The following is a 26,195-nucleotide window of genomic DNA, read 5'->3' as shown; positions in this document are numbered from 1 at the left end:
CAGACACGAAGGTTCGCATACCAAAACAACTTCCCCAAAAAGACGCAGTTTATTGGAAACGTGTATAAATGGGTTTATAAATCCGCGCACCTGTGAGCAATTCAACGGAGGGCATCCCATCAAGGAGCATCCTTGTTCAGATGTGGACTGGCTTGGCTTACACATGCCTGTGTGGCAGTGATAGTTTTGAATCCACGTGGAAGAGCAGATGGCCATATTATATAACATTGTTGCATGTAAGCAGAGCTGAAAAGGGGGACGAAGAGAGATTTCCCAAGCTGCCTCGGTTTGAAGGCCTCCAACACAAAGCGTGCTTTTACTGTGTGATTACTCACAAATAGTTTTTTTCTGATGTGAATGAGTCGCTCAGAAGCTCATCGATGTCTCCAAAAGCATTATAATGCTGTTTTCATTTGTTGAACAAGAAAAATACGAGAGGATTTTTGTAGTGATTGATTGCAGATATGGTACATATTTGTGTATATTAAGGGTCTCAAAAAGAAACCCCAAAAAAGCGAAAAAAAATCACTGAAATTTTGCAAATGGAATAAAAATACTGCATGAACAACAACAAGGTTTCACAACGCTTATATATCCAAATAGATGCAAAGCGTATAGAATATCTGCTGGCCTCTCATTTTATTATCAATATTATTATCGTGACATATACACAATAGCGCCTATTTCATTACCGCTTTCCAGGACCTTCTATTCTTTTGGACCCCATCTCTGGCATAAACTCACATGTGGGCTGGCATCTGAGCCTGTTAGATCTCTCTAGGTGTGGTTTCCAAGAAAGTAAACACAATGAGAAGAAACGAAATTTACGTCAACAGACAATGATCGGATACACGTACGATCCCTAAAGATCCCGAAAGGAATCTGTTCCTGTCTCCGTCTGTATCCTCGCTGCATCCAGAGTCGATTTGGAAACAAAGTCGCTAGAAGTGTATTCATTTCTGCAAACGCTGCAGCGGCAGGTTTGGGATCTTTTTTTGAGATACACATAGAGATACTTGCCGTCTTTCAAGCGGGAACATAATGTTCAGGGTTATGCTACATCCTGTTGTAAAGTTTCAACAATGCGCCATTCTTTCAAGTTATTTGCACGCTTCTGTGCAATTTTGTGTTTTACTCTTTTTTATATACAGTTAAAAAATGCACTCAGTTCTTTCCCATTCAATCTCTGCGGCTAGTGGTAGCTGACTCGTCCTGTGTATAACCTATGTGAGGATGACCCCGTATAAAGGCCTGAGGCTGCTAATAAAAATGGAAAGAGAGAGAGAGAGAGGGAACAGTAGGGACAAATCTTCCACTCGCACATGGCTGGAGCATAAATTAAAACAGTGAATCACGGGCGGACGGTGTCGCCTATGAAGAGAGGAAGAAGGACTTCAAATAAAGCCTACCGGGAGACCTTACAATGTTTACAGCTCCCCGTGAGAGGACAGGACGAGCGCTGTTTTAGCAGGACACATTGTTCTGATTGTCTGATTATGTGTTTTACAATGTTTGTTAATACACAGAGGGGGTAAAAGTTACTAAGGTAGCAGCAAAGAGGCCGTGGCTCTCCTCAGCTTGAAACTTGTGTGGTAGTAACCCTTACCAAACCATCAGTGCCGAGTCTTTGACGCACTTTCACAAGATTTTCATTAAAGTGCAAAAAAAAAGGGAAAAAGAAAAGAAATGTAACTAGAAAAGATAGAATATTACATGTTACATTCTTGTATGAAAAAAAAGCACATGGGCGGGCAATTTGCCCCCACAACCACACGTATGCACACACAAAAGCATGACACTTAAAGCACATGGGTACAAACACCATGAACAGCGGGTAAATAACAGTCATCTCTGTCATGAACCATGTGGGGGTTTAAAAAAAAATGAATCCAAATGCATGTTGTTGTTGATGTTTATGTCGTTTTTGTGTGCAGGGCATCCACCAAACGTATACCTTCGCACACAAACACACCTGGCCATTTATTTTGCTTTGCGCGATCGTTGATTTCCTGGAACGTTACCTTAACCATAACATGTAACCAAATTCCACAGGGTGACACAAACACGTGTACAAATAAGGGAGGGGGGCAGACAGACAGAGACAGAGGGAGAGGCAATACTGTCAGCACTTATTTCCCACTGATTAAACATTCATAAATCAACTTTATCTACAAGACTTTACACTAAACGTATTCTTTCTTCTTGTTTTTTATTCTTTCCCCCACATGTCGTTACGCCTTCTGATGGCTCCATGTCAAACTTGTTCTGCCAGTCGGTAGTACTTCCTCGAAACCTCAGGTCCGCGGTGTCAACCTTAACCGTACATGGGCGGAGCTGCCATACCACACCCCACCCTACCGGGATCAGCGCAGAGCGCACAGTGGATGTTGGCGATAATCTCGCTGACAGGACGGCTGAGCTGACCGGCGCGCGCTCCTCTTCTCAGCTGTCGGTGAAACGCGTTAAATCACAGGAACAGGTCGGTGTCTAAAAGCCCGCTCTCCCGGGAGCCTGCGGCGAAGTCGCTACGGCGGCGGAGACTGAAAAACTTTCGATCCAGGTAAGTCATAAATGCTCTCTATGCATACTCCATATTTTATTATCAGGAACAAGTGTGCGTGACGTGGAGGTGACACGGCGCGCTGCCTGTAGAGTTATAAAAAGTGAGTGTAATAGGATTTAGTTCTGGATGAAGACATATTCCCTTGCTGACAGCTGACACGCAGGGGTTGAGATTGTCGTCCTCCCTCCCGGTGTGGGAGGATGATGATGATGATGCGCGGGGTCAGAGGAGTAATGAGGTTTCCTGTGTCTGTTCCATGCTTTATTGGCTTTAAGTCTAGTTAGGAAAAGGTGAGGAAGGCCACTGGCCCTTATAGCCTCAAGCTGATCAACTCAGTACTGGATTACAGTGTTAGTTCCCTGCAGCTCACCGAGTCTTTCCGCATTTAGCAACCCACACTGAGGCTTTATAAAACCACAGCTATTGCGTGCAGATTGATGCTGTGATATAAAGTCCATGTAAGTTTCATCACTTCTGCCGTTTTGGCTTTTTTTGTCACGCATGCTGCAAACCAAGAAGTAAGGATCACAGTTGAAGAGCAAGGGCAGTGCGAGTGTTCCAAGATCCAGCCTGTTCAGTTTAACAGATATCATTTGTGTGTGCATGTTAGGTGCATGGTTGACTGGCTTTATATTAACATCAATAGTAGCTGGTGCTTTTGCGGCAACTGTTGCTATGGAAAAGGTTGTAATTGGCGTCGAAATTAGTGATAACTCACAAAAATTAAGCGCCTTCAGAACCTCTTTTCCAATGCTGTTTTGTAAGGGAATTACATGCTGATACACACTTCTTATAGTTTCCAATTAGGCATTCATTTTGGTCTCCCACCACTTTCCAAGTGCATTCAGCCCAGTTAGTTTATGCTTTTTAATATTTCACAAGATGTCAATATACACCCACTATAAGAAATGCACAAGGCAGAAGATACAATTAAACACTGTTAGAGCCACCTACATCAAGTCTAACATATGCCTTAGATATTTAAGGAGACATTTCACTATCAGAAAATTGTTACAACATTAAAAACATGGAGCTTCAGACCAACTAGATTTGTCATAGAAGCTCACAGGAGACACTCGAAGGAATATTTCTCTTCAAAGACGGTTAATAAATACATGTTATCCCCCTTATCGCACAAACCAAGCAAGGCCGAAGATCAGTGGGATCATTATTGCTGCAGGTAGTGAGGAGTGCGTGGTCTGACGTCCTTAAATCTCTTTTCCTGCAATTGAGTGGCTCAAAAACACAAGCGGTCACAGGATACAGGTTGGCCAAGAAAATGAGGCAAGTATAATTTCACAAGCGGCACCTTATAATGCAACAATGAAGTAAAGCTAAAGAAAAAAAGCTGTTCCTGAAAGAAAGAGGCAACCCATGAGGGATTTTCTCTGTGATCTGTACTTAAGAGTAAAGAGAGAGAGCAGGATCTGTTTTTACTGTTTTGGTTCTGTTTTAGCTGCTTTGCCTTTATTGATATGATAACAGATAAACAATGGACACTGCCACTGGTCTAAGCAGTTATCCTAGCAGCACTCAACAAGCCCAGTTCCGAGTGATGGATTAATGCATCCACAGTCTGTATGTAAAAGAGGATGGAAATAGCCTTTAGCAAAGGCTGTTGTGACACCTCAAGCTGAGCATTTTTGCCATTGCCGTCGTGGTGTTTCAGATTTGAAATTTTAGTATCTGTCTGACAAACAGAGGGACGCTGCACTGCCCGTAGTTACCAGCGTTGAGCACACATTACAGATTGTCCTGCTTTATCCATGGGCTACGGGCTATTTAGACAACAAATTCATTAGGAAAGCGATGACCGAGATTACGGAGCAGGGCTTGTTTTCCCACTTTCCCTTGTTTTTCAATGTCCGCACTTCTTTTTGAAACCAGAACATTGCCCCCTGTTAGCCATTAGAAAGAATGCAAGTTAAAGGCCCCCATCAGGCCCCACACACTGTATTTAAAAAAAAAAAACAACAACAACTAAGAGTCTTTATGAGATATTTTAAATGTTTTACACCATTTTATGCACTATGCACCCTGTCTTGAAGTAGGTAAAAGAGCAGCTACTTAGCAGAGCACTTAAGGTGCCCATACCTTAGAATTAGTGGAGCTTAGAAGAAGTTTCAACAGGGAGGCAGCTTGCTGAATCTGGTTTTGGTTAAGATGGCTGGTCATTCTTTGATTAGCTAAGCAGACGCTATGGAAATGTGTCACACAGTCATGTAAATAAGTAATGGAAGAAAAGACAGGACTACAACAAGCTGGGTGGGCTTTCCAGGCCCATCTACGTATCAAAAGTTTTATGCTTTGATTGCTAAGGAGCATTCCAGATTCTCACTGTGCATACGATTTGCCCTCTGGTTGTCATTTAGTCACCTCTAAGTTAATATTGGCTTCAGAAAATGGTGCCTGCCCATTTCATATCACCAATGGTTAGTCGGCCTGTGATGGCTTTAAGTTGCTGAAAATAGGGAATGTGTAGACCCTAGAGCTGGGCGATATAAGATTTTTTCATATCACGATATGTTTTTTTCATTTCAGGCGATAACGATATCTATCACGATATAAGCCAAATAACTATATTTGTAAGATTTAAATGTGCCGTTGCTCACAAGTAAAATGTGAAATAATCAGCAGCTTGTTTTTATTTAAATATTTATTTCCCATAATAAGTTCAACAGGGTAGATGTACTTAAGGAACATGAGACTTTTTCAGATAAATAAAGGCAAATATTGCAAACTACACAAAAGGCAGCCGCTAAAGCGTTTAAGTTTCAAAATAGAACAAACGAAACAGACTAAATTGTCAATTCCACTTAAAAACAAAATATTAATTCTAAAAATAAATCTTAGTTTGTTTAACAGAAGAACAGACAAAACTGACTAACTTTTGTCAATATCAAATAAACTGAGAACTAAAAGGAAATTCTCAATCTCTCCTTGTTGTATAGCTTAGCTTTTCAAACAGTTTTAACAGTTACTTTAGTCTGACAAAAGCCGAATGACGAATTAGCGCTTCCAGTCAGAGACTGAGGCTACGTCCACATGTACACGGGTATTTTTGAAAACGGAGATTTTCCGTTTTCGTTTTAAAAATAATCCCGTCCACACATAAAGGCAGAAATGAAGGAAAACGCTGCTATGAACATGCCAAAGCAGCAGGTGGCGCTAGATTCCTAACCGTGCAGAAATGTTGGCCAATCAGAAGTCTAGAAGCCTCGGTGGGAAAAAGTAAACAAAGCTGCGGCATAGAAGCAGAACCGAGTCGTATGTGTGGAGGGACAGTAACTGTGTGTATATGTAAGCATTTAAACACTACAGAGAGTAGAATTAACACTATTGTAGAAATTCATTTCACCGAAACAATAACGTGGCGCACACCTTTGACGCTGCGTTTTCTCCGTTTTTCTAGTCCACACGTAAATGCAAAAACGGAGTTTTTAAAAATCTTCGTTTTCAGTGACCAAAAACGCCGTTTACGTGTGGACGAAAGGTGCAAATGCATAGAAAAATCTGAGTTTTCAAAAATACCCGGGTACGTGTGGACGTAGCGCATGCACCAGTTTATTGTATTTCCAGACTTGCTTTCGGCACAATTTACAGTGCATGCTACTCTGTTTTTTGTCAGACTTGAAATAGCCGAAATACCTTCACACTACGGAACTTCTCTGTCTCTTCCGTTCGACAATCTCTCCGGCATTGGAACCATCATCTGTTTTCTCTTCGGTAACCTTCGGTCACGCTCGGTTGATTTCTCTAGTCGGCTCACTCTTTTCCTTAATTACCCTGGCGGTAGGGTGGCTGGCTGCTTCCCAAACAAATACACATGTGCGGCTTGGCACTTACACTGTACGTAACAAGTCACGTGACGTGACGCTGTGGCTGTGATTGGTTCGGCTCTGCGCTACTTAATTTGGATTGGCTGTTCTTTTTTTTTCTTTTTTTTTAAGAGGACAAGAGCGGCGAGGTCTATCGCGATAGTTTAATTTTTCTATCGAGAAAAGTTATATCGCGATACATATCGTTTTCGTTCTATCGCCCAGCTCTAGTAGACCCCCTAAAGAGCAGTGTTTTCACTAGGAGAGAAGAAGTTCTTCCGCACATGATTGGGCCTTTCTTACTTTTCCAAACCTTCCATTTGGCACATAACACATGGAAAAACACAAAAAGCATAATACGGACTTTGATACATGTGAAAGTTGTTGCACTGACTTTATTCAAGTGATGAATAACCAGATTGGTGGGCTGTGTTTTTCTTTAAAAAGAAAAAGAAGAAGCCAAGCTGTCATTTTAGTGGGATGCCACTATATCCTAGTTACTGTGTAATTTAAGCCCTGCCAGTGTATTCAGTGTTATCGTGAACCTTTTCCACAAGTGCCACAATGACAATAAAAGCCTGGATCCCCAACAGACCTTTCGCTCTGCTGGTTATTTATGGCAAAATATGGACTGAAAACAGCTACCTACAGTACAGTGAACCTTCTTAAACACAAGCACGGGTCAGTGTAATTTGCCAACTGTGTGACTTAAAGTTTGTCCTGACAAGGTCAATTGAAGTGATCAAAGGCCATGTTTTTGTTAACTTCAGAGGTTGTCTTTTTTAGATTTGTTTAATTGCTGTGAAAACTGCTCTGACACAACTTTGCATGTCGCTTTTCTGCTGGTTTCTACCCTTGATTGTTCCTCGAATTCCACTGGAACTAGTGTTCAAACCGGTTTTTACTTCAGTACCAGGAAATGTGTTTGGTCTGTTCCAGTCTGAGCAGGAATGCAATCCGAGTGATTTATGGTATCTTCTTTATATATTCTTCACCCAGACTGTGCAGTAAGTCATGGTCAGAAATACAAACTGTACTGTACAGTTTATTATCCTTTTACAAAGATAATTAACTTTGCGAGCTAGATCATGGCAAACCTGCGGGCTTGTTAAATCGATATCTTCTCAACGATACTGCCCCGAAACGCTCAAATGTATTAGTGCCTCCGCAGACGTGCTTACGCCCCAAGGAGGGGAAATTGTTATTTTCTAAATAAGGACATAAGTGGATGCGTAGTAAATGATTGAAGATATGTTGGGCACTTTGCATGCTCAATCTCTATAACCTTCCAGGAGAGAAAGACAGGTTCCCAGAAACACGTCTCCCATAGCTCAGCTGTGTCGGTCAGGTCTCTTGAGAAAGTGTGACTCTGCATAAGAAAGGAATGTTCTTTATTCATCAGCTGTGCAAAGGTGAGCTGTTGTGCTGTGGAGCTGTTGTACAACCACATCAGACGATGCTTCACTGCTCGCATTTTACCACCTCATCATCCAGCACGTGTACCATGACACTGGAAGACTGCTGACAAACAAAAATCCTGAATGATTTATAATCTCTAGCATGAATCTATTTTCACAGTAACCCGACTGAGTGATTTTGGATATTTTTGTCATGCGTCATCTTTACATTGCGTGTGGAGATCATGCTAAAACCAACAGAAGGTTTATCGGGCATTGATTTCCCAGCTTTTCATTTTATTTCTATTTTTTAGATGAAACCTTATGCACAACAGCAACTCTACCACCTCTCTGCACGTTTGCCTTTTTACCTTAGAGGTCGACAGTAAATGCAGTTACTTATTTACAGATCACGAACAGACATGTCTGGGTTTCATTCTCAAGACGTGCAGCATTTTTTTTTTTTGAATGTTACATTACATGTTAGTGACTCGAATGCTGTTTTTTTTCCATAATGCATGATGCAGGTCTCATCATAGTCAGGAATGATATTAATAAGAGGCAAGATGTTAAAAAAGTACTACAGCAAACTTTAAAATTCATAAATGTGGTGGTAAAATCTTTTGTTTGTTTATTGCAAAACACACTTGAGAATCCATACAGTGAGGATTATTCAGTAATATTGAGGGAAGAGCTTCACTCTGTTGGCCAGCACTTTTCCAGCTTGGCAGCTTATTCAGTTTGGACTACTGGTTATGTAAGAAGGCTATATGCAGCAGGAGGCTAATCCAGTGCCTTGATCTTAATGCCAATTATCAGATCATGGTGACGTTAGTAAAATGAAGGCACCATAATAATAATAATTTTTTTTTTTAAGTTAGTAACAAGTTAGTAATACTGTAGGTTAGCATACTACTACACATAATATGACAGCACATGCCCAAGCACACCTGCGCCTTACACCTCAGCACGTTGTTAATGTAGAATTTAGCTGTTGTGAAACACATGCCATTAAAAAACTTGACGTATTTCATGGAAAAAAGGTCAGTCTGTGCCTGTGCTTGTCTAGTTTTGTGTTTTTTCACGGCGTGTGTTAGGTTGTCATTCTTAGAAATAGCATGTATGCAATTTTATTGCAGGGCTCTCATGTTTCCACCCACGCTCAGTGTCGGCGCATTAAAGCATGCGCAGCGAAGTACTTCACATCATGTCATGACATGTCAAGGTGACGGCAAACATGCCACGAACATCTAGGAGATCTCTTGAGTCAAGGCGGCACCTTTTAAAACAAACAGCTCAGTTTGGACACTTTGTAATGAAATGGTTATTTTATATTCTTGATTTTAAAAAAGTCTAATCACAGAACAGGGCCTCTGTCCTGTTTTTTATTTTTTCACATGCAAATAAGAAGCAAGTTGCACACTACCCTTACACAAATTTTCTCATTTTTGAATCTCCCTTTTTTCTAGTTTTTCAGAGCTTTGTGTTGAAGAAAAAGTGTTATTTGCATATTTTTGCATATGCTCAGGTTAAACTGCATCAAGTGCTCCCTTAAAAAACACACAAAAAGCACTTCAAGTGTGATCATGCCCCTCTTTATATTTGATCTTTTTCTTGGATGTACTGGTGGTTGGGGGTTGGTCAAAGGATCCTTGCATTTGACAGGTCAAATCCTGGCTTAACAAATGTTCAGGCCCAGCAATGAAAGAAAAGGGAGGCAGCATGTGAGATAACATGTGAGGGAAGTTTTTTTTTTTTTTCTGTCAGCCTTATCGCTCATGCAACATTAGCTCTCCCATCTATTTAACCTCTAACTAATACCCCCTGCATCTACCCTACCCCTGCCGTCCAATGGCTTTAGAGATAAAGGGTCGTGCAGAGTAATAACTGATACTACATCAGCACATGCCGAAGCAAATGCAGATTTTCCAGTCATGAGAAGATGAGTCAAGCCAGTTTCCAGCAAGGCAAATCAGCCTCCTGCTGTGTGTGTTGTCGGGGCAAAAGCCCGACCACAGATTATGCAATCAGTTACGCTGTGTGTGCCAGCTGGTAGAGGTAGTCAGAGACAGAGTGGATGCTTTTTTTTTTTAATCCTTAGTGAAACAGCACATTATCCTCTAGAAGGTGTTTCGTCTTTCATCAGTTTTTTACTCTTCGTTTACTCAGATACTTTGTTTACCATTTTGGCTTATGATTCATATTCATAGCAACTGATCGAAATGGTTTCTCAGCATAAACTGATCCAACGTATCCGATATTGGATATTTCTTTACCACTGACTATAACGTTATTTCACCTGTGGTTAAAATCTTTTCACACCGTCTGTTTCTAAATGCGGAGGGCTTTGAACTAATTTTAGCTCTGCATGTAACACTTCACCGTCAAACAGGTTAGTGTCACAATAAGAAACCACACGGGCTGCATGTTCCAGTTTTTGTTTGTCATTCAAGTGTGTTGTAACTCAATACAAGATGTGCAATCAACATTGTGGGTCAACTGATTTGTCCAGAGGGCAGATCAGACAAGTCCTCCGTCTTCACCTTTCTTTCTTCCTTTCCTTCTCTCGTTTTTTTCAGCCCAACAAGGTTTTGTGGTGCAATGATGACGAAAGTCAGAGAAGTTCTCCTGCTGTTGTTGCTGCCAGCCTTTGTGCCGCACACAGACGGAACGCGTAAGTGTTTTGGCTTGAAACTCAGTCTTAGCACCTTCTTAGGTTTCTGACAATGAGCTAAGATATCCGAGAGGTGTGATCTAGCTGGTTAACACATGAGCCAGATCTGCATAATTAATAAGCACTAAGCAACGCTGAGTTTCATCTGTGGATATTTTTTTTGTTTCATATTACTCTCAACTCACGTTAAAGTTTTATTTCTTTCATCTTCTCATCTAATTTAAAATTTCGCCTTTTTTCATTGCTTAGGCTTGACACACTGTTTAGGATGTAGTCTAGTAAATTCCTATGTTTCCTTGTTTCCATCTAATATCTGTCTTAGGTTATAGTTTACCTGGCAAGCCCACAGAGATCAAATGCCGTTCTCCAGAGAAAGAGACCTTCACATGCTGGTGGAAGCCAGGATCTGATGGGGGCCTGCCTACTACATACGCTCTCTACTATCGGAAAGAAGGGTAAGAAACTCGCGCAGAAGCGCCCAAGCTTGTTATAATTTTACTTCATGTTATCTAGTAGCCACAAACATTGAGTAATAGTTGTTTTTTTAGTTCATTCATATAAACACAGATCATAATATTAGTATATCAGGGCCCTTTACATAATGTATTATAAAGGGAAGTGTAAGCACTTGGCAATTGTTAAAAAAATGATTTTTCATATTAATAAAAAGAAGAGTTCCATCAGTACAGCTGGCACAATGGGATGTTCTTGTTTGTGGTTTTTTAAAAATCAACAATCCAAACGGTGTCAGAGGATAAAGATTGCAAAGTGCTAAGAGGTGCCCGTGAACATGGATTTTTAAATACTTCAAGGTTGATACACATGTACAGAGAAGGAGTGGAATTACTAGCTTATTTAACTACAAAGTGAAAACACAGTTTGTAAACACTGTAAACAATCCAGGCAGGCCTTGGTCATGCAGTGGTTAATAAAGGTGTGATGGGGAATACTATTACGACTGGAGAACACTGGGACACTAAAAATCTACTATGAGTACACCGAGAAGACTGATTGGTAACAGGTGTTTTAGATTAAAACAAGTGATACTAATGAGGGCAAAGCAAACATTGAAAAAGGCAGGAAAACAATCAAAGGAAGTCAAACTGACAGGAATATAAGAAGGCAAAAAAACGACACCCCCTCCCAATAAAATAACAGAGAGAAAAATGAACAAAACTTATATTGTATGTTAGGCTGCATGTGTTGCATGTGAAGAGGCTGATAAAAACTGAGCCACACATTGACAAGAATGATACTGAACTCCTGATATGCAAAGCATATGGCCACATAGTGTCATGGTTTTACTGTGGCTGGACTCAGAGGGAATCAGACAAGTGACATGAAGTTTAAAAGGTTTATGTACAAAGTATACAAAATCAGTACCTGGCTGATGACCTGTGTGGAAGATGACCTCTGTATTCTGGAAAGGTGTGGGGAGATTAACAAAGGGAATTAGCAAAGTCGGGCAGAGAGAATCTGACTGCAGTAGCTCAGATTGTCTTTGAGTGTTTACTTGTCAGCAGTGAAAGTCGGACTGAGAAAGTGGTTATTGGCAGGAATCTGAGGGAGGCTGAGGAGAGTTGTTGGAGAGTGGTCCGGCAGGTGATTTTCAGGTAATTCCTTTTTTTCAGAGGAAGTCATGTAATTAAAACTGTGACTGTGATTACCCAGCAGTGGCTCTTAAACTAAAAAAAAAAAAAGAAGATTGTCAGGGTGAGGTTAGCCTAGCGCTAGCACCCAGGGCCTCGCAAAATGCTTTCCAAGCTTTAGATATGAACTGGAATGTGCAAGATGAGTTCTGGTTCAACAGGGTCTGACTCTGTGGAGAATTGACGAGACAAAGCATCAGGTTTCACATTTCAGGAGCCAGGTAGATAAATTATGGTAAAGTTGAAATAAAGCCATACATATAAAGAATAGTTGCCACTTTGCTTGTCTTGAGTCATTTGGAGATAAACTAGGTTTTTATGATCAGTCAATACAATAAATAGTATTTCAGCTCTCACTGGCCAGTGCCTCCACTCCTCTAAAGCTACTTTGATTGCAAGTAACTCTCAGTCGAATACGTCATAGTTTTTTGCTGGAGGCAAGTGCCAAGAAAAGAAGGCATGCGGCTTACCGTCGGCTTCTGTACATTAGCGCTGTCCCCACCCGAGAGACCCGCTTCAATAATGAATTGTTTTAACAGATCAGGATGGTTCAGTACAGGTGCAGAGTTAAACCTGTCTTTGATCATTTGAAATGTTTGATCTGCTTCCTACTTCCATTTCATTTAAATGGCCTGGAAAAGGAAGTGAGTCGGTTAATGGTACTGGAGCTTGACTATAATTCCTGATGAAGCAGCATTTAAAGTTTGCAAATCCAAGGAACCGTTGTAGCTGTTTCCAGGATGCGGAGATAGGCCTGTCAATTACAGCTTTCACCTCCGTCTCCAAGAAAAGTCACATGGTTAGCATGAATTCCACATTTTTTGGCCTTAACGAAGAGTTTGTTTTCAAGTAGTCTCTGTAGTACCTGCTTGCAGAGACATGAAGTTCTTCGAGGGTCTCAAGGTATCATCCAAAAAACAAACAAAAAGATGTTTCAAACGTCTCTTAAGACATCATTGACCAGGCCTTAAAGACAGTGGGGGCATTGGTTCAACTAAATGTCATGACCATATATAGTGACCTAATGGAATGTTAAATGCCGTCTTCCATTCATCCTCCTCCCGGACATGGAACAAATGATAAGCATTACGTTGATCTAATTTTGTGAATGCTGTGGCTCACAGGCTGAGGTGATTAAGGGAAAAGGATACCTATTTTTTACAGTGATTTGATTTAACCCTCATAGTCAATGCAGGGTCGCAGAATCTCTTTTATTTTCTACAAAGAAGAAACCCGCACCCACTGGAGTGGAGAACGGTTGAATGATGCTGCTGTCAAGGGAGTCCTTGATGTATTTATCCATGGCAAGGTGTTTAGGACCGGAAAGATTGTATAGACGGCTTGAGGGAAGAGGCAGGGTGGTAAGATGCAGAGACTGGAAATGGTCCCATTTTCTTGTACACGTTCTCTGACGTGGGTATCGATAAGGTCAGCAAGGGCTATAATTCCTCAAAACACTTATTGCAAGAGGCCAATTCATCCTTCATTTGCTCATTAAGGGTATCATAGAATGTCCATCTTAGGGCTTTTTTCTCCAACCCTGTCTCAGCCATTACCCTGGACTCAGTAGAACCTCTGCTACAGACTTTGATGCAGGTTGAATACATGTCAAGCTGCTTCTTCCTCATTTAGAGAGTGTTCACAAACTAACTTGAGATTTCTTAATGAATACTGTGTAGGACACAGACTCTATAGGGTTTCATAGTAAATATGCTTTAGTGTATTTGAGTGCCCAGACCCTTAACAGTAGTATTTTGTGAACAATTGTTTGAGAAGGCCCGTGGAGAGCACTGAAACAGTAGTGAGTACCAAAGCAAAAATCCACCCCAGTGACCTGGCTCTCCACCAGATAGTTCAGGTGAGATAGGGATGGCTGTGAAAAGGCAACTGCATCAGGAGAGGGCACACTGACCTGAACCGGAGCTTCCGGGATGGGAGAAGGTGACAGTTTGGAGTGAATTATTTACAGTGCATTACCCATCTGTTCTACCCACTGATGTGTTTCACGTAGCTGCTGAACTATAGATGTTAAAGCCTTCTCATGTTCACCTAATACAGTCTGCTGCGTCCATGGGTTGTCTACATCGTTCTGTCAAGGTTTTACTGTGGCTGGGCCCAGAGAGCAAACTCAGGCAGCTGACATGAAGTTTAAAAGGTTTATTTACAGTCCACAAAATCAGTAAGTGGCTGGTGAATAGCAGGCCGAGAGAGGGGTTGTTGGTAGGCAGACTGGAATCAAAGGACGACTGAGGAGACTTGAAGGAGAGTGGGCAGGCAGGTGATATTCAGGCAAGTCCTTGTTTCCACAGGAAGCCTCAGAATTAGATTTGGTGTACTGTCACTGTCCGGTGGTAGCTCTTGAACTCCAAAAAGGTTGACAGGTGGGTGTCTTGATGAGCTTGCCAAGAATTCCAGATGGACAACACGGAAGTAGACAAGAAGCAGGAATCACTAATCGAAACAGCTGCAAACAAACGTCAAACATAAGGCTCTAATTTACCACCATACAATGGTGGTAAATGGTGGTAAATTTTACCACCATTTACTCTCCACCCATGGGCAGTGGCAGGAGCAATCCGCCCATAACTCAACCTGAGAGCAAAGAGGAAAAGAAAACAGGGAGAACAAGTCTAGCCTGCCTTAAACCTAACAGAGAGAGGAGGGCAAAGTTAACATTCCTCATATCTTTTACTAGGGCTCTGATTAGCTTAGCATAAAGGCCTGAAGGTGATGCACATCTATTTTGTCACTGCTCCCTGCCAAAAACTAGTCCATCCCTTAACCCTCTATGACATATAGTCCTTTTAGAGGGCTATGACTTTTGAGGTTCTTTTCCAACTATTCCAGTCTTCAATGGCGGATTATTCATCTTCCTTAATATAACACGTAAGCTAACTTACAGTATTTTCTAATACTCAGAGTACAGTAGAGAAGATATGGCAGTGGATAAACCATGGCATGAAGGCACCCAGAGGTTGAAGGCCACTTCCTGCTGGGAAACACTAGATCCTGACATTGATCTAGATGTTACTTTGGGCGATAAGAACTACCTAAACAAATTGGTTTAGGTAGTTGTGGTGGTGGTGGTGGGGGTATTTTTTTTAGTATTTATTTTAGTATTTATTTATTGTCATTGTCAAGAACAATGAAATTGCGTTTGGGGCTTCCATACAACCCAAAAAAAAAAAAAAAAGAAGAAAATAATAAATACCCCTTAAAACCCAAGTGTACATATTTAACCCAGTGTGACTCCAATGCAATAAGACAATCCTTAGCAATAATGTTCGTAGAAATTCAGACAAAGACCTGAGAAACATGACAAAATACAACAATGCAACCCATTCAATATTATTGTACTGTGAGATATGATATCAGATATGATAGTTATCTATTTAAGAAAGAGGGGGGGGGGGGGCAGGAGGGGGAAGAGAATAAAGATATGATGCACCAATGCAGACCAGTTCATTGCTATTAAGAAGTTGGATATGGTTATTGTCCGTGAGAGGGGGGCAGAGAGTTCAGGAGCCTCACAGCCTGTGGATACAGGCTGTTGGCCAGTCTGGATGTTCTGGCCTGTATAGACCTGTACCTTCTCCCTGAGGGCAGCAGATGGAAAAGGTGGCGCGCAGGGTGATGTTGGTCCCGCAGGATACTGTGCACCCTCCTCAGACAGCGAGTGGGGAAGATATTACTGATCTCTGGCAGACTTGTTCCAATAATTCTGCCAGCTTCTTTCACCACCCGCTGGAGTGCTTGCTGATCGGCCTTGGTGCAGCTGGGGAACCACACTAGAAATCCATACATCAGAACGCTGCTGATGGCACAGTTGTAGAAGTTCAACATCAGAGATCTGGGAATGTGTGCGCTCCGCAGTCTCCTCAGGTAGTAGAGGCGCTGTTGGGCCTTCCGTACAACTGAGGTGATATGGTTGCCCCAGGACAGGTCCTCGGTCACAGTTACCCCCAAGAATTTAAAACTGCTCACCCTCTCCACCGCCTCACTGCCAATGAAGAGAGGCAGATGGTTGTTATGACCCCTCTTCCGGAAATCTACAATGATCTCCTTGGTCTTTTTGGTGTTTAAGACCAAGTTATTGTCGTGGCACCATGACTCTAGTTGTTGCACCTCTGTCCTATAGTTTGTCTCATCATTGTTGGATATAAGTCCGAGCACTGTAGTGTCATCTGCAAACTTAACAATGAGATTGGACGCGCAGGAGGAAATACAGTCATGGGTGAAGAGAGTGTATAGCAGAGGGCTCAGAACACACCCCTGAGGGGCACCGGTGTTGACCACAAGGGTGGAAGAGGTGTTCTTACCCACTCTGACACTCTGTCTACGGTTAGTGAGGAAGTCCACAATCCAGTTGCACAGAGAGGAGTTAAGTCCCAGTTGGTGGAGTTTGGGACGGAGTTTGTATGGCCGGATGGTATTAAAAGCCGAGCTGTAGTCTACAAAGAGGAGCCGTGCATAGGTGTTCCTGTGTTCCAAGTGCTTCAGTAATGTGTGCAGCACTGTGGCGATCGCATCCTCGGTTGACCGGTTCTCCCTGTATGCAAACTGGTGCGAGTCCAGGGATGGTGGAAAAGCAGCTCTGATGTGTTTAATGACCAGTCTCTCCAGGCATTTGGCGGGAATGGGGGTGAGTGCCACAGGTCTGAAATCGTTCAGACATGTGACATTTGACTGTTTTGGGATGGGAACGATGGTTGCTGCTTTGAAACAGGATGGTACCAGTGAACAGGACAACGAGGTGTTATATATAGAGGTGAAGACGTCCGCCAGGTCCGCAGCACAGTCTTTTAGCACCCGGCCCAGCACTCCATCCGGCCCGGCCGCCTTCCTGGTGTTAATGCTCCGGAACACACGCCTCAGCTCATGAGTGCTCAGGACCGGAGCAGGGTCGGTTGAGGGGAGAGGGGACAGGACAGGGTCGGTGTTCTCCCTGTCAAAACGGGCATAAAAGAGATTTAGATCTTCAGCCAGAGTAGAACTGTCGGCTGAGGGTGATGGTGTTCTTCTTTTGTAGTCCGTGATAGCCCTGATGCCCTCCCAGACCTGCCTTGGGTTTGTGTTGTTCTCAAACCTGGCCTCGATACGCCTCCTGTGCTGCTGCTTGGCAGTCTTGATGCCTCTTCTCAGGTTGGCCCTGGCAGCACTGTATGCCTCCTGGTCCCCGGATTTGAAAGCGTTGTTCCTTGTTCGAATAAGTTGTTGAACTCCGTGTGTCATCCAGGGTGGATTATTAGGGAACACACGGAATCGTTTCCAAGTTGTTACATTGTCCACACAGAAACAGATGTAGTCCAAGTTTATGTCTTTTGACCGTTTTCACAATAATATAATGCACCATGCTACAAAAATTGTTTTTGAGGTTTAACTGTGAAGCTCCTGAGATCCGAAACGATTTGGATATCATACATTTTTGCAATAGTGAACCACCTGTTTCACCAGCCTGAATATGTACTAAATATGTTAATCAGTAATTTTGTTCTTGCATATATTTTCTTGCACCACAACACAACGGTTTTGTGGGAAATTTCATGAAGAAAATAAAAAGTAAAAGATTTTTCATCACATATTTCACCTGTAAGAGAGACATCTGCAGTGAAATTGGCTTCAAATAAATGCTGCACTTTCACAAACCACAAACCTCGAAGATTCAGCAATTTCCTCTGCTGTGATGAAACTCCATCACTTTGTGATTTTGCTAGGAGAAACATATATTGCCGCTTTCAGTTCGGGAGCTTTTTGCCTCGAGTCAGTGGCTTCCAATCTCTGCTGGTGTTTGGACTGAGAAAAGAAATCTCAGACTGGCTCTTTAAACTACACGAAGAAGCTCTCAGTTCTCCACCGCTCTTGAGATTGTCTCCCTTTAACATCAGCTTTCCTGTTTTGTTCCCCCATACTTGTTGTACTATTGCAAGTGCAGCAGAGGTGTGCCTGTTTGTTTGGTTTGGTATGTGCAGGGGCGGGTTTCACTGCGCACATGTCATGTCTTAATTGTGCAGCTTGCAAACATGTATGTACCCAAAGTTTTCTTTAAGAAACTTAAATTGAATCATCATTATTTTAATTTGATGATCTTGCATTTAATGTTCTGCCTAAAATGCTTTATGGCGCAGATTTATTAGGATAGGTTTTTCCACTTAGTCAGTTTTGCCATGGTAATGGCCTGGTAAATGGCCTGTATTTATATAGCGCTTTTACTAGTCCCTAAGGACCCCAAAGCGCTTTACATATCCAGTCATTCACCCAGTCACACACACATTCACACACTGGTGATGGCAAGCTACATTGTAGCCACAGCCACCCTGGGGCGCACTGACAGAGGCCATGGCTTCCTGACACATCACATGTGCTTCTTTCAGTAACTCTATAAATAAATCAAAGTAATACCATTATAATGCTATATTATTGGTGTAGTATTTTGTATTGTTTCTCCTTTTTTGATGTCTTCTTGTATTCAACTTTCAGTTCACTGTGGTATAGTGTGTAGCAGCAGAACAAATACACTTTGATTAATTGGTTTGTGCAAGTTCTGCTCACCATAGAGATGACATGAGTCACTTTCCCCACGTTTTCTGAAATCAAACCAAAGTTTATTGATTTAATTTATTTTTTCCGTCTCCAGCTCGCATGCATTTGTCGCAGGCAGCTTTACCAGCATTCAGAGGCTCACATATTTTTCCTCATGTTGTCCGCACCTGAACATGTCCCCCGACCAGTCGTCACTAGTTACTGCGACAGCAGCAACAATTTGTTTCCCATGTTCTATATGCAAACACTCCCAGTTGTGTTCATTATGACACCCAGGTCTACTGGGATATGAACCTGCAGTTCAAACAGAAACCAATACCAAAGTTATTTTCTGTGTCTCCTTTAATTAAATACAACATCCTAGCAGCTTGACAGTAAAAAAAAAAGAAAGAAAAAAGATGGCCTCCACTTATTTTGCAGTCACACTTTCTCACCATCTGTCTCCTCTCGTCACTCTCACACACATGTGAAGTGTCAGGAATAGGGAGGATGTACACTGTTATTTTAATGTGGCTGTGCAAGCACAATGCCAGCGCACACCTGTGATTGCATGCCGCTCCTCTGCCTCTCTTGCAGTTCTAACGTAGTGCACGAGTGTCCTGACTACCACACAGCCGGGAAGAACTCCTGCTTCTTTAACAAGAACGACACCGTCATCTGGGTCAGCTACAACATCACCGTGGTGGCCACCAACGCACTGGGCAAGACCTACTCTGACCCTGTGGATATAGACGTGGTCTACATTGGTGAGGGGACTGGGGGCAGGGGTGGAGGGGTTTTCATAATTTCACCACAGGGATTAAAAAAAGCAGCTCCACAGCTGCTCGGCAGCACACTGCGCTACACTGTGGCAAATGCTCTTGGAGTTTAGTCACCCCCTCCCGTTATGCTGTAACTGCTCACTAAAGGTCACCTTTTAATGTCCACAGTGAAATTTCCTTTGCAGCGATTAAAGGACTAGCTGATGCACGATCTACAAAATCAACTGAAATTAAGTTTAGCATTAACTAATGCTAAATTAAACAAAGTTAAAACATTCTTGTGTTTTGAAATTGTAACAAGAATTTCTTATACCTCCTTATCATTTATGAGCTTCTAATGTGTTTTTGGTGGGGGCCAGTCACACTTGAGCACATGCACGCTTGTTTACTGCAATGGAAAATCTGCTCTCTTTTCTCCTGCTTCAAAAATGCACACTGTCCAGTTATTTTAGACAATCATTTACTTCGCTAACAGAAATAAAGTACTTTAATGCAAGTAATTCAATACTTTAGTAAGAAGTAGTTCCATCCTTCAAAACAAAAAGTATATTCATGAAATATTTAAAATGGGAGAGTAAATTAACAGAGAAGTATTCATCTCGTCCTTGAGCCTCCTAAACTGGAAGTGTGTCGAGTTGTTCTGATCTGCTTATCTTTTTCTTTGTGTTACCTCACAATTGTCAGATATGTGTCTCCACGAGGATAGCGTAAAGCCCAAACAGTGACATTTATCACTACTATATGTCATAATACACACATCGACAAATATGTTGAAGGTCATTCCTGCAATGCTGGTGCTTATCCGCTGGGAGTGTCCTTTTGTTAGCTGTGTAACAGCTGATAATTCACCCTGCAGTGTTTTCACCTGCTGCCGTTCACAAGCCCTGTTGATGCCTATTGGTTTTTTTGTTTGTTTTTTCAGTAATACAATCTTTATTCATTGTTGGATTTGCTGTTGCTCTGTCTTTCTTTCATTCACATTTTCTCTCTTCTGCTCCAGTCAAGCCTCATCCTCCAGAAAAGCTAGAAGTGACAGTAATGAAGGATCAGGGCTGGCCTTTTCTTCGAGTGTCTTGGGAACCACCTCGTAAGGCTGACACCCGCTCTGGTTGGATCACTCTAATCTATGAGCTCCGCGTCAAGTTGGAGGAGGAGGAAAGCGAATGGGAGGTACGTAGGTCTCAGCGCATTTCAGGGTGTGGTATGCTCTTTGAAGTATTTGCCTTTCAAATTTGAAACTTTGTTCTAGGCTGGTGTAAGGGAACTACACGATGTGTTAGTGAAAGGACAGGTTTTTGAACATTTCAAATCTGTATATTGGCAGCCTGACAGACTAACTGATTTGTGTGTTTCTGTTGACTATGTGTGTTTCCAGAATCACGTTGCGGGCCAGCAGAAGATGTTTAACATTTTCAGCCTGCGGTCAGGTGGTACATACCTTATTCAGGTGCGCTGTAAGCCCGATCACGGCTTTTGGAGTGAATGGAGTTCCACTTCCTACGTCAAAGTTCCAGAGTGTAAGACATCCGCCAACTGTCTTTTGCATTAACTAATTATTATATATTGTATAGGATATATTTATTTATTAAAGGAACAGTTTAACATTTTGGAATCTATATTACAGCACTTTCTTGTTGAGAGCTACTCTTATAATCTGAAGCACTCAGTTAGTTTACCTTAGCATGAAGATTAGAAGTTAAAGAAGGAAGCTAATCTGGCTCTTTGCAAAGGAACCGGTTTAACCAATTTAATTATCACTAGAAATCGTATTCCTTCATTGTGGTTTTACTACCTTTTTTTGCAGGATATTTATTTTTCCAAGGGGCCACATGACAAACCGGAACTGGACGGTCGCACCAAAAAGTGGAATTCTGCTCAGTATTATAATATTTATAAGTTTGTTGGTACGGCCCTCCACAACAATCCTAGTTGTCATGCAGCCTCTTGGGAAAAGTATTTGTTTGCCTCGCTTTAGCATGATGTAATGATAATAAACCCAGGAAGAAGAAAAAAAGATGGATACTGCGTTGTTCTGCTGAAGCACCCACACATTGTTATGTTGCGTCTTTCAGATCTCCATCGGGAAAAGTCTGTCTGGATCCTCATTTTAGTCTTTTCTGCCTTCATTTTACTGATCCTCATATGGCTGATACACATGAATAGCCACAGGTAACAATGATCTTCTTAACCACTTTGCTTTGTTAAAATGCTGGTTATTATTTATTTAAATGTATTGTTTCTGTGCAATTTCAGAACGTAATAAGAAAGTACGCCCTCAATCAGATACAAGCTTTTATGTATAAGGACAAAACAACTGTGATGATGTCTTGAAAGGTTAACGCAAACTCATATTAACAACAGCAAATGACAAATGACATGTCCCTTATTTAACAAATATTAAGGCAAAATGCAGAAATTACTGCTTCTATAGAAATTAGGACGGTAAGTAGCAGCCAGCTCCTGATAATCAAATGCAAGTGTGACGAACAGAGGTTTTGTCAGATTTGCTCCACAGTACCACATTTAGTGAAAAATAAACACAGAATTTCAGCACAGGGAACCTCATAGCACCTGTCAAACACAGCAGTGAAGGGCTGATGATTTGCGCTTGCTTTGCAGCCATAGGGCCTGGGCATCTTTCAGTCAAGGTCGATCATGAATTCCTCTGTATACCAAAGTATTCACACGTGAGGCCATCTGTCTGACAGCTTGGCTGAATCTAGGTCATGAAACAGGACAATGATCCCAAGCACAGCAGCAAATCTACAGTGGAACGGCTGAAAAAGAGAAATTAAGAATTAAAGTGCTGTAATGGCCCAGTCTCAAAGTCCAGCCAGACCTCAACCTGACTGAAACGCTGTGATGGGACCGTAAAAGAGCTGTGCATAAATGAATACCTGCAAACCTCAGTGAAGAGAAGCAATGCTATAGAGAAGAGGGTGCCAAAATTCCTGCACAGTGAAATGAGAGATTGACAAAGTCCCAAAGAAAACAATTACTTTAAGTTATTGCATTAGTTTTATTCATTTTTTAAAAAAAAATAATTATAGAGTGTAATAAGTCATGAGCTTTGGTCCATCAAAGCTTGCATTTACCTGAGCTTTAAGACCTGCTAAGGACTACATAGTTATTTTTAACACTGTGATATGCAAAACCTTAGAATTGACTGAGGATGTGATTATTTTCACCATGACTGTACTTTGTCATATGTTACATAAGCCCAAAGCACTCTTCACACTTACATTTAGATCCTACGGTAGAATATTATTACTAAAATACTGCAATTACTTAGCTATCAAATTATTTGAAATTCTTTACATTTTCTTATGAGTTGTGGCTGAATTATCCCTTTACCTCAAGAAAAATCAATACTCCACACTGGTGCCCATTTTTCACACTGTTCTGTAAAACCAGACATGGCTAAAGGATATTTCTGTGCAGAGACTTCAGTCCTTCCTTTGTTGTAAAAAAAAAAAAAAAAAAACCACAGAATGATCTTATTCACGTGTATAAATTTCCATTAGTAGGAAAGAAAAATCTGATTAAATGTCTCACAGGTAATCAACTATAAATAACTGTATTAGCTCATGCGATAATGTGACCATTCTGGGCTTTGGTAGCATACTGCAAGTAAAATACTGACTATAGTCATCACATCTGTGATATTCAACTGCTGCTAACAAAGCCTTTTGTGTGTCTGTGTGTAAAGTCTGAAGCACTGCATGCTGCCGCCAGTCCCTGGTCCTAAAATCAAAGGCTTTGACAAGCAGCTTCTCAAGGTAAAGGGTAACATTATGAACACTGTCTCGATGGCTACTTATTCAGACAAAATGTCTATTTGTATAGTGGTCAAAGGAGCTTGCAAAGAAAAGCGTCTGGACTTCTTTAAGTTGCTTGAAGACGTTTCACCTCTCATCCAAGAAGCTTCTTCAGTTCTAAGGTCAAATGGTGGAGAGTCCCAGATATAAACCTTAGTTTTATAGTCTTCAAGCAACTTAAAGAAGTCCAGACGCTTTTCTTTGCAAGCTCCTTTGACTACGATGACCTGGATGACTGAGAACCTTCACAGACATATTTGTATAGTGCTTTCTAATTGCATTGAGTAGTTTTACTCTTTGTGTGCAGAGTGGCAAGTCTGACGAGGTGTTCAGCGCACTGGTGGTGTCTGACTTCCCACCAACCACGTCTAACTATGAGGACTTGCTGGTAGAATACTTAGAAGTGTATGTGCCAGAACAGCAGGAACTGATGGTCGACGAAGGCAAGGATCATGACGGCTGCCTGAAATCCATAGGCTCAGCATCCGACAGTGACTCTGGCCGGGGCAGCTGTGACAGTGACAATCTGTTGATGGATAAGAGTGGCGCGGCAAAAGAGGAACAGCAGCAACAAAATCAGGAGGGAGATCAAATTGGGACGGAGACACAAGGGCCCAAAGAAGCCTGGGAGAAGGAAACGATGCTATGTGCTAATGAAGATGTAGTTAGCCCCGATGCATCAAGTAAGAAGGTTAAGACCTGGCCTTCTGTGTTTTCCCCAGTGACTCCTTACAGCCTAAGCCCACTGGATCCACACAACTCACTTGAGATGCACAAACAGAATTGCCTTTCTGACACCCAGTTTCCTCCGGGCTCCCCATCCTCAGACCACTGCATCAAAAAGGCTCTCCAATCAAGCTACTGGGAGGTCTGCTTTAATAATAATCAACCTTATCCCCAGACAGATGTCCACCAGCAACTCCAGGCCCACAGCGATCGCAACATCTCAGCCATCAATGACGGAAATGCGCCCAGGAATCTGCTGTTGCCCACCCGGATGACTGAGTATGTTGAAGTGCAAAGGGTCAATGAGGAGAATAAGGTGCTTCTCCATCCTATTCCTTCAGGCCATACCCGTGAAGAAGCCTGCTCCTGGGTAGGACATGGAGACAACTACAGCAAAGTGAAAGGGGTAAACAGTGACAATGTGCTGCTGCTCCAGAGAGAGGTGGTGGAAGAAGAGAGCATGGAAATGGCTGGAGCAGCCGAGAGCTGCTACACATCTTCCATCGCTATTAACACTCCTAAGCCAACAACCTGCAGTCACATTGCCCTGCCGGTCCAGGAGGAAAGGGTTCTGGCAGTAAGTGGGTATGTCGACACTGCCACTATGTTCTCCCTGGACACTTAGCAGACATGCCAGCCCAAATTGGCAGTTGTAGAACATTGCAAGAGGCGGGGACTGAAAGATACGAAAAAGCACTAACACTCCTTAAAAAAAAAAATTGCCAAGACAATGTATATTTATTTTTTTATCTTCTTCTCCTGTAAGAGACATGTCTTTGCTGAGGGCAGAGCAGTAACACACTATTGATTATCAAATAATTGTTATTGAATATCTTGACTAATGCGCTTAATTGAGTTTTGTAATTCTTCTAAAAATCCACGTGGTACTTTATATGAGCATCCTGATTGTACTGGATGTCTATCATGAACCATCCTCTCTGGCACATAAACGTTGTTTTCATCGATCCTATTGATATACCATATAGTAATTGTGATTATCTGTTAAAAACTGCAGAAACCCCGACCTTCTACTTTGTCTCAGTTTTTTGTATGTGAGTGTATTTTCCCTTTTCCTTATAGATACCAACACTACATTTTTAAGCTGCTTTCTCTAAAGCTACAATATGTATAGCATTAAAATTAAAAACAAACACAACAAAACACAGCAAAAGTGAGAATGTACTGCTCTATTTTTTCATTCAGAGAGAATGAGAATGTTTTTCTGTAAATACACCTCCTGCAGTTTTAATCTGCAAAGATATTTAGATTTTTGGAAGGCGGAGTAGTGTTGTATTACTTGGTATGGTAACGTACAACACTGCTCTTTATTCCTGTATGCACAGATGTCTGTATAGCCTACACGTACCTATATAAATATATGTATAGTTTTAACATGAAATGTAAAATCTTTGTGGAAAGTCATGTTTATAACAAAATAAAAAAAAAACTCAGTAATGGAATTTTGTTGATTTTTTTGTGTCCTAATTTGATAATTACATATGTGTAATTATTACTTGGCTGACAACATTAGTAATGAAAATACATGTGGAAAAGTATGCATTTACCCAGCAGCAAGCAGGGGTGGCATGTTGTTTAGAAGCAGCCCAGCATAAGGTGGTATTCAGGCCCCTGGATTGCTTTGCAGAGTACTCATTAATAATTGCAAATATTTACCAAAATGTTATTGCAGTGTGGTGATCCAAGCATTACTACACTGAATTGGTAAAATATCAAAAGATCAAAGAATTTCATACATTTCAATCATAGAAAAGTAAAATCTAATTTTTGTTTAGTTACTAAATACATACTAAGGATCTTCTGTGCTGTTGTACATGCAGTGGTGATCAGTGAGGCTGTGGGATAATCAACGATTCTTTTTTTTTTTCCAAACTTGCAAAAGAATGAATAACGTGACAAAATAAGCAAGACAAGTGAATTTAAAACGCAAACGAAAAAAGATAATGTAGCCTGTTTGGCGCCCTGGGTGAACACTCCCTCTTGCGCCCCCCCCCCACACACACACACAACATATTAAGGATTGTACATTAACATAAAACTGTTGTACACACACACACATGTGAAGAGAGAGAGAGTTTGCATAGTATGCAAACGGCTACCAAACAGCCATCACAATTTGTCATACAATGAGAACAGGACAAATTGACAATGACTAATTAATATTAAAATCTGTAACATAATGTATTGTTTGGAGTTTAGTCTGTTACTGATGCTATTTTTACCATTTTTTC

At 41.5% G+C, this 26,195-nt stretch overlaps 1 protein-coding gene across 1 annotated transcript; it reads left to right on the top strand.

Annotated features, from left to right (window-relative positions):
- Positions 1–830: 830 nt before the first annotated feature.
- On the top strand, positions 831–25,913 carry prlra (prolactin receptor a). The gene is made up of 10 exons (XM_086300977.1): positions 831–980; positions 2,273–2,560; positions 10,358–10,452; positions 10,775–10,907; positions 19,218–19,387; positions 20,403–20,572; positions 20,778–20,919; positions 21,475–21,571; positions 23,112–23,181; positions 23,528–25,913. Exons 3-10 carry the CDS (start codon positions 10,380–10,382, stop codon positions 24,569–24,571), a joined length of 1,899 nt encoding a protein of 632 aa, XP_086157103.1. The 5' UTR covers positions 831–980; positions 2,273–2,560; positions 10,358–10,379; the 3' UTR covers positions 24,572–25,913.
- The last annotated feature ends 282 nt before the right edge of the window (positions 25,914–26,195 follow it).

Source organism: Aulonocara sp. 'chitande type north' Nkhata Bay, linkage group LG7 (assembly GCF_057382095.1).
Source record: "Aulonocara sp. 'chitande type north' Nkhata Bay isolate Kocher_YH1m ecotype deep benthic linkage group LG7, A_spYH_male_GT1.1, whole genome shotgun sequence".
Taxonomy (NCBI): Eukaryota; Metazoa; Chordata; class Actinopteri; order Cichliformes; family Cichlidae; genus Aulonocara; species Aulonocara sp. 'chitande type north' Nkhata Bay.
Note: the sequence above shows the minus strand (reverse complement) of the source record. Positions and strands in the feature narration are given on the sequence as shown.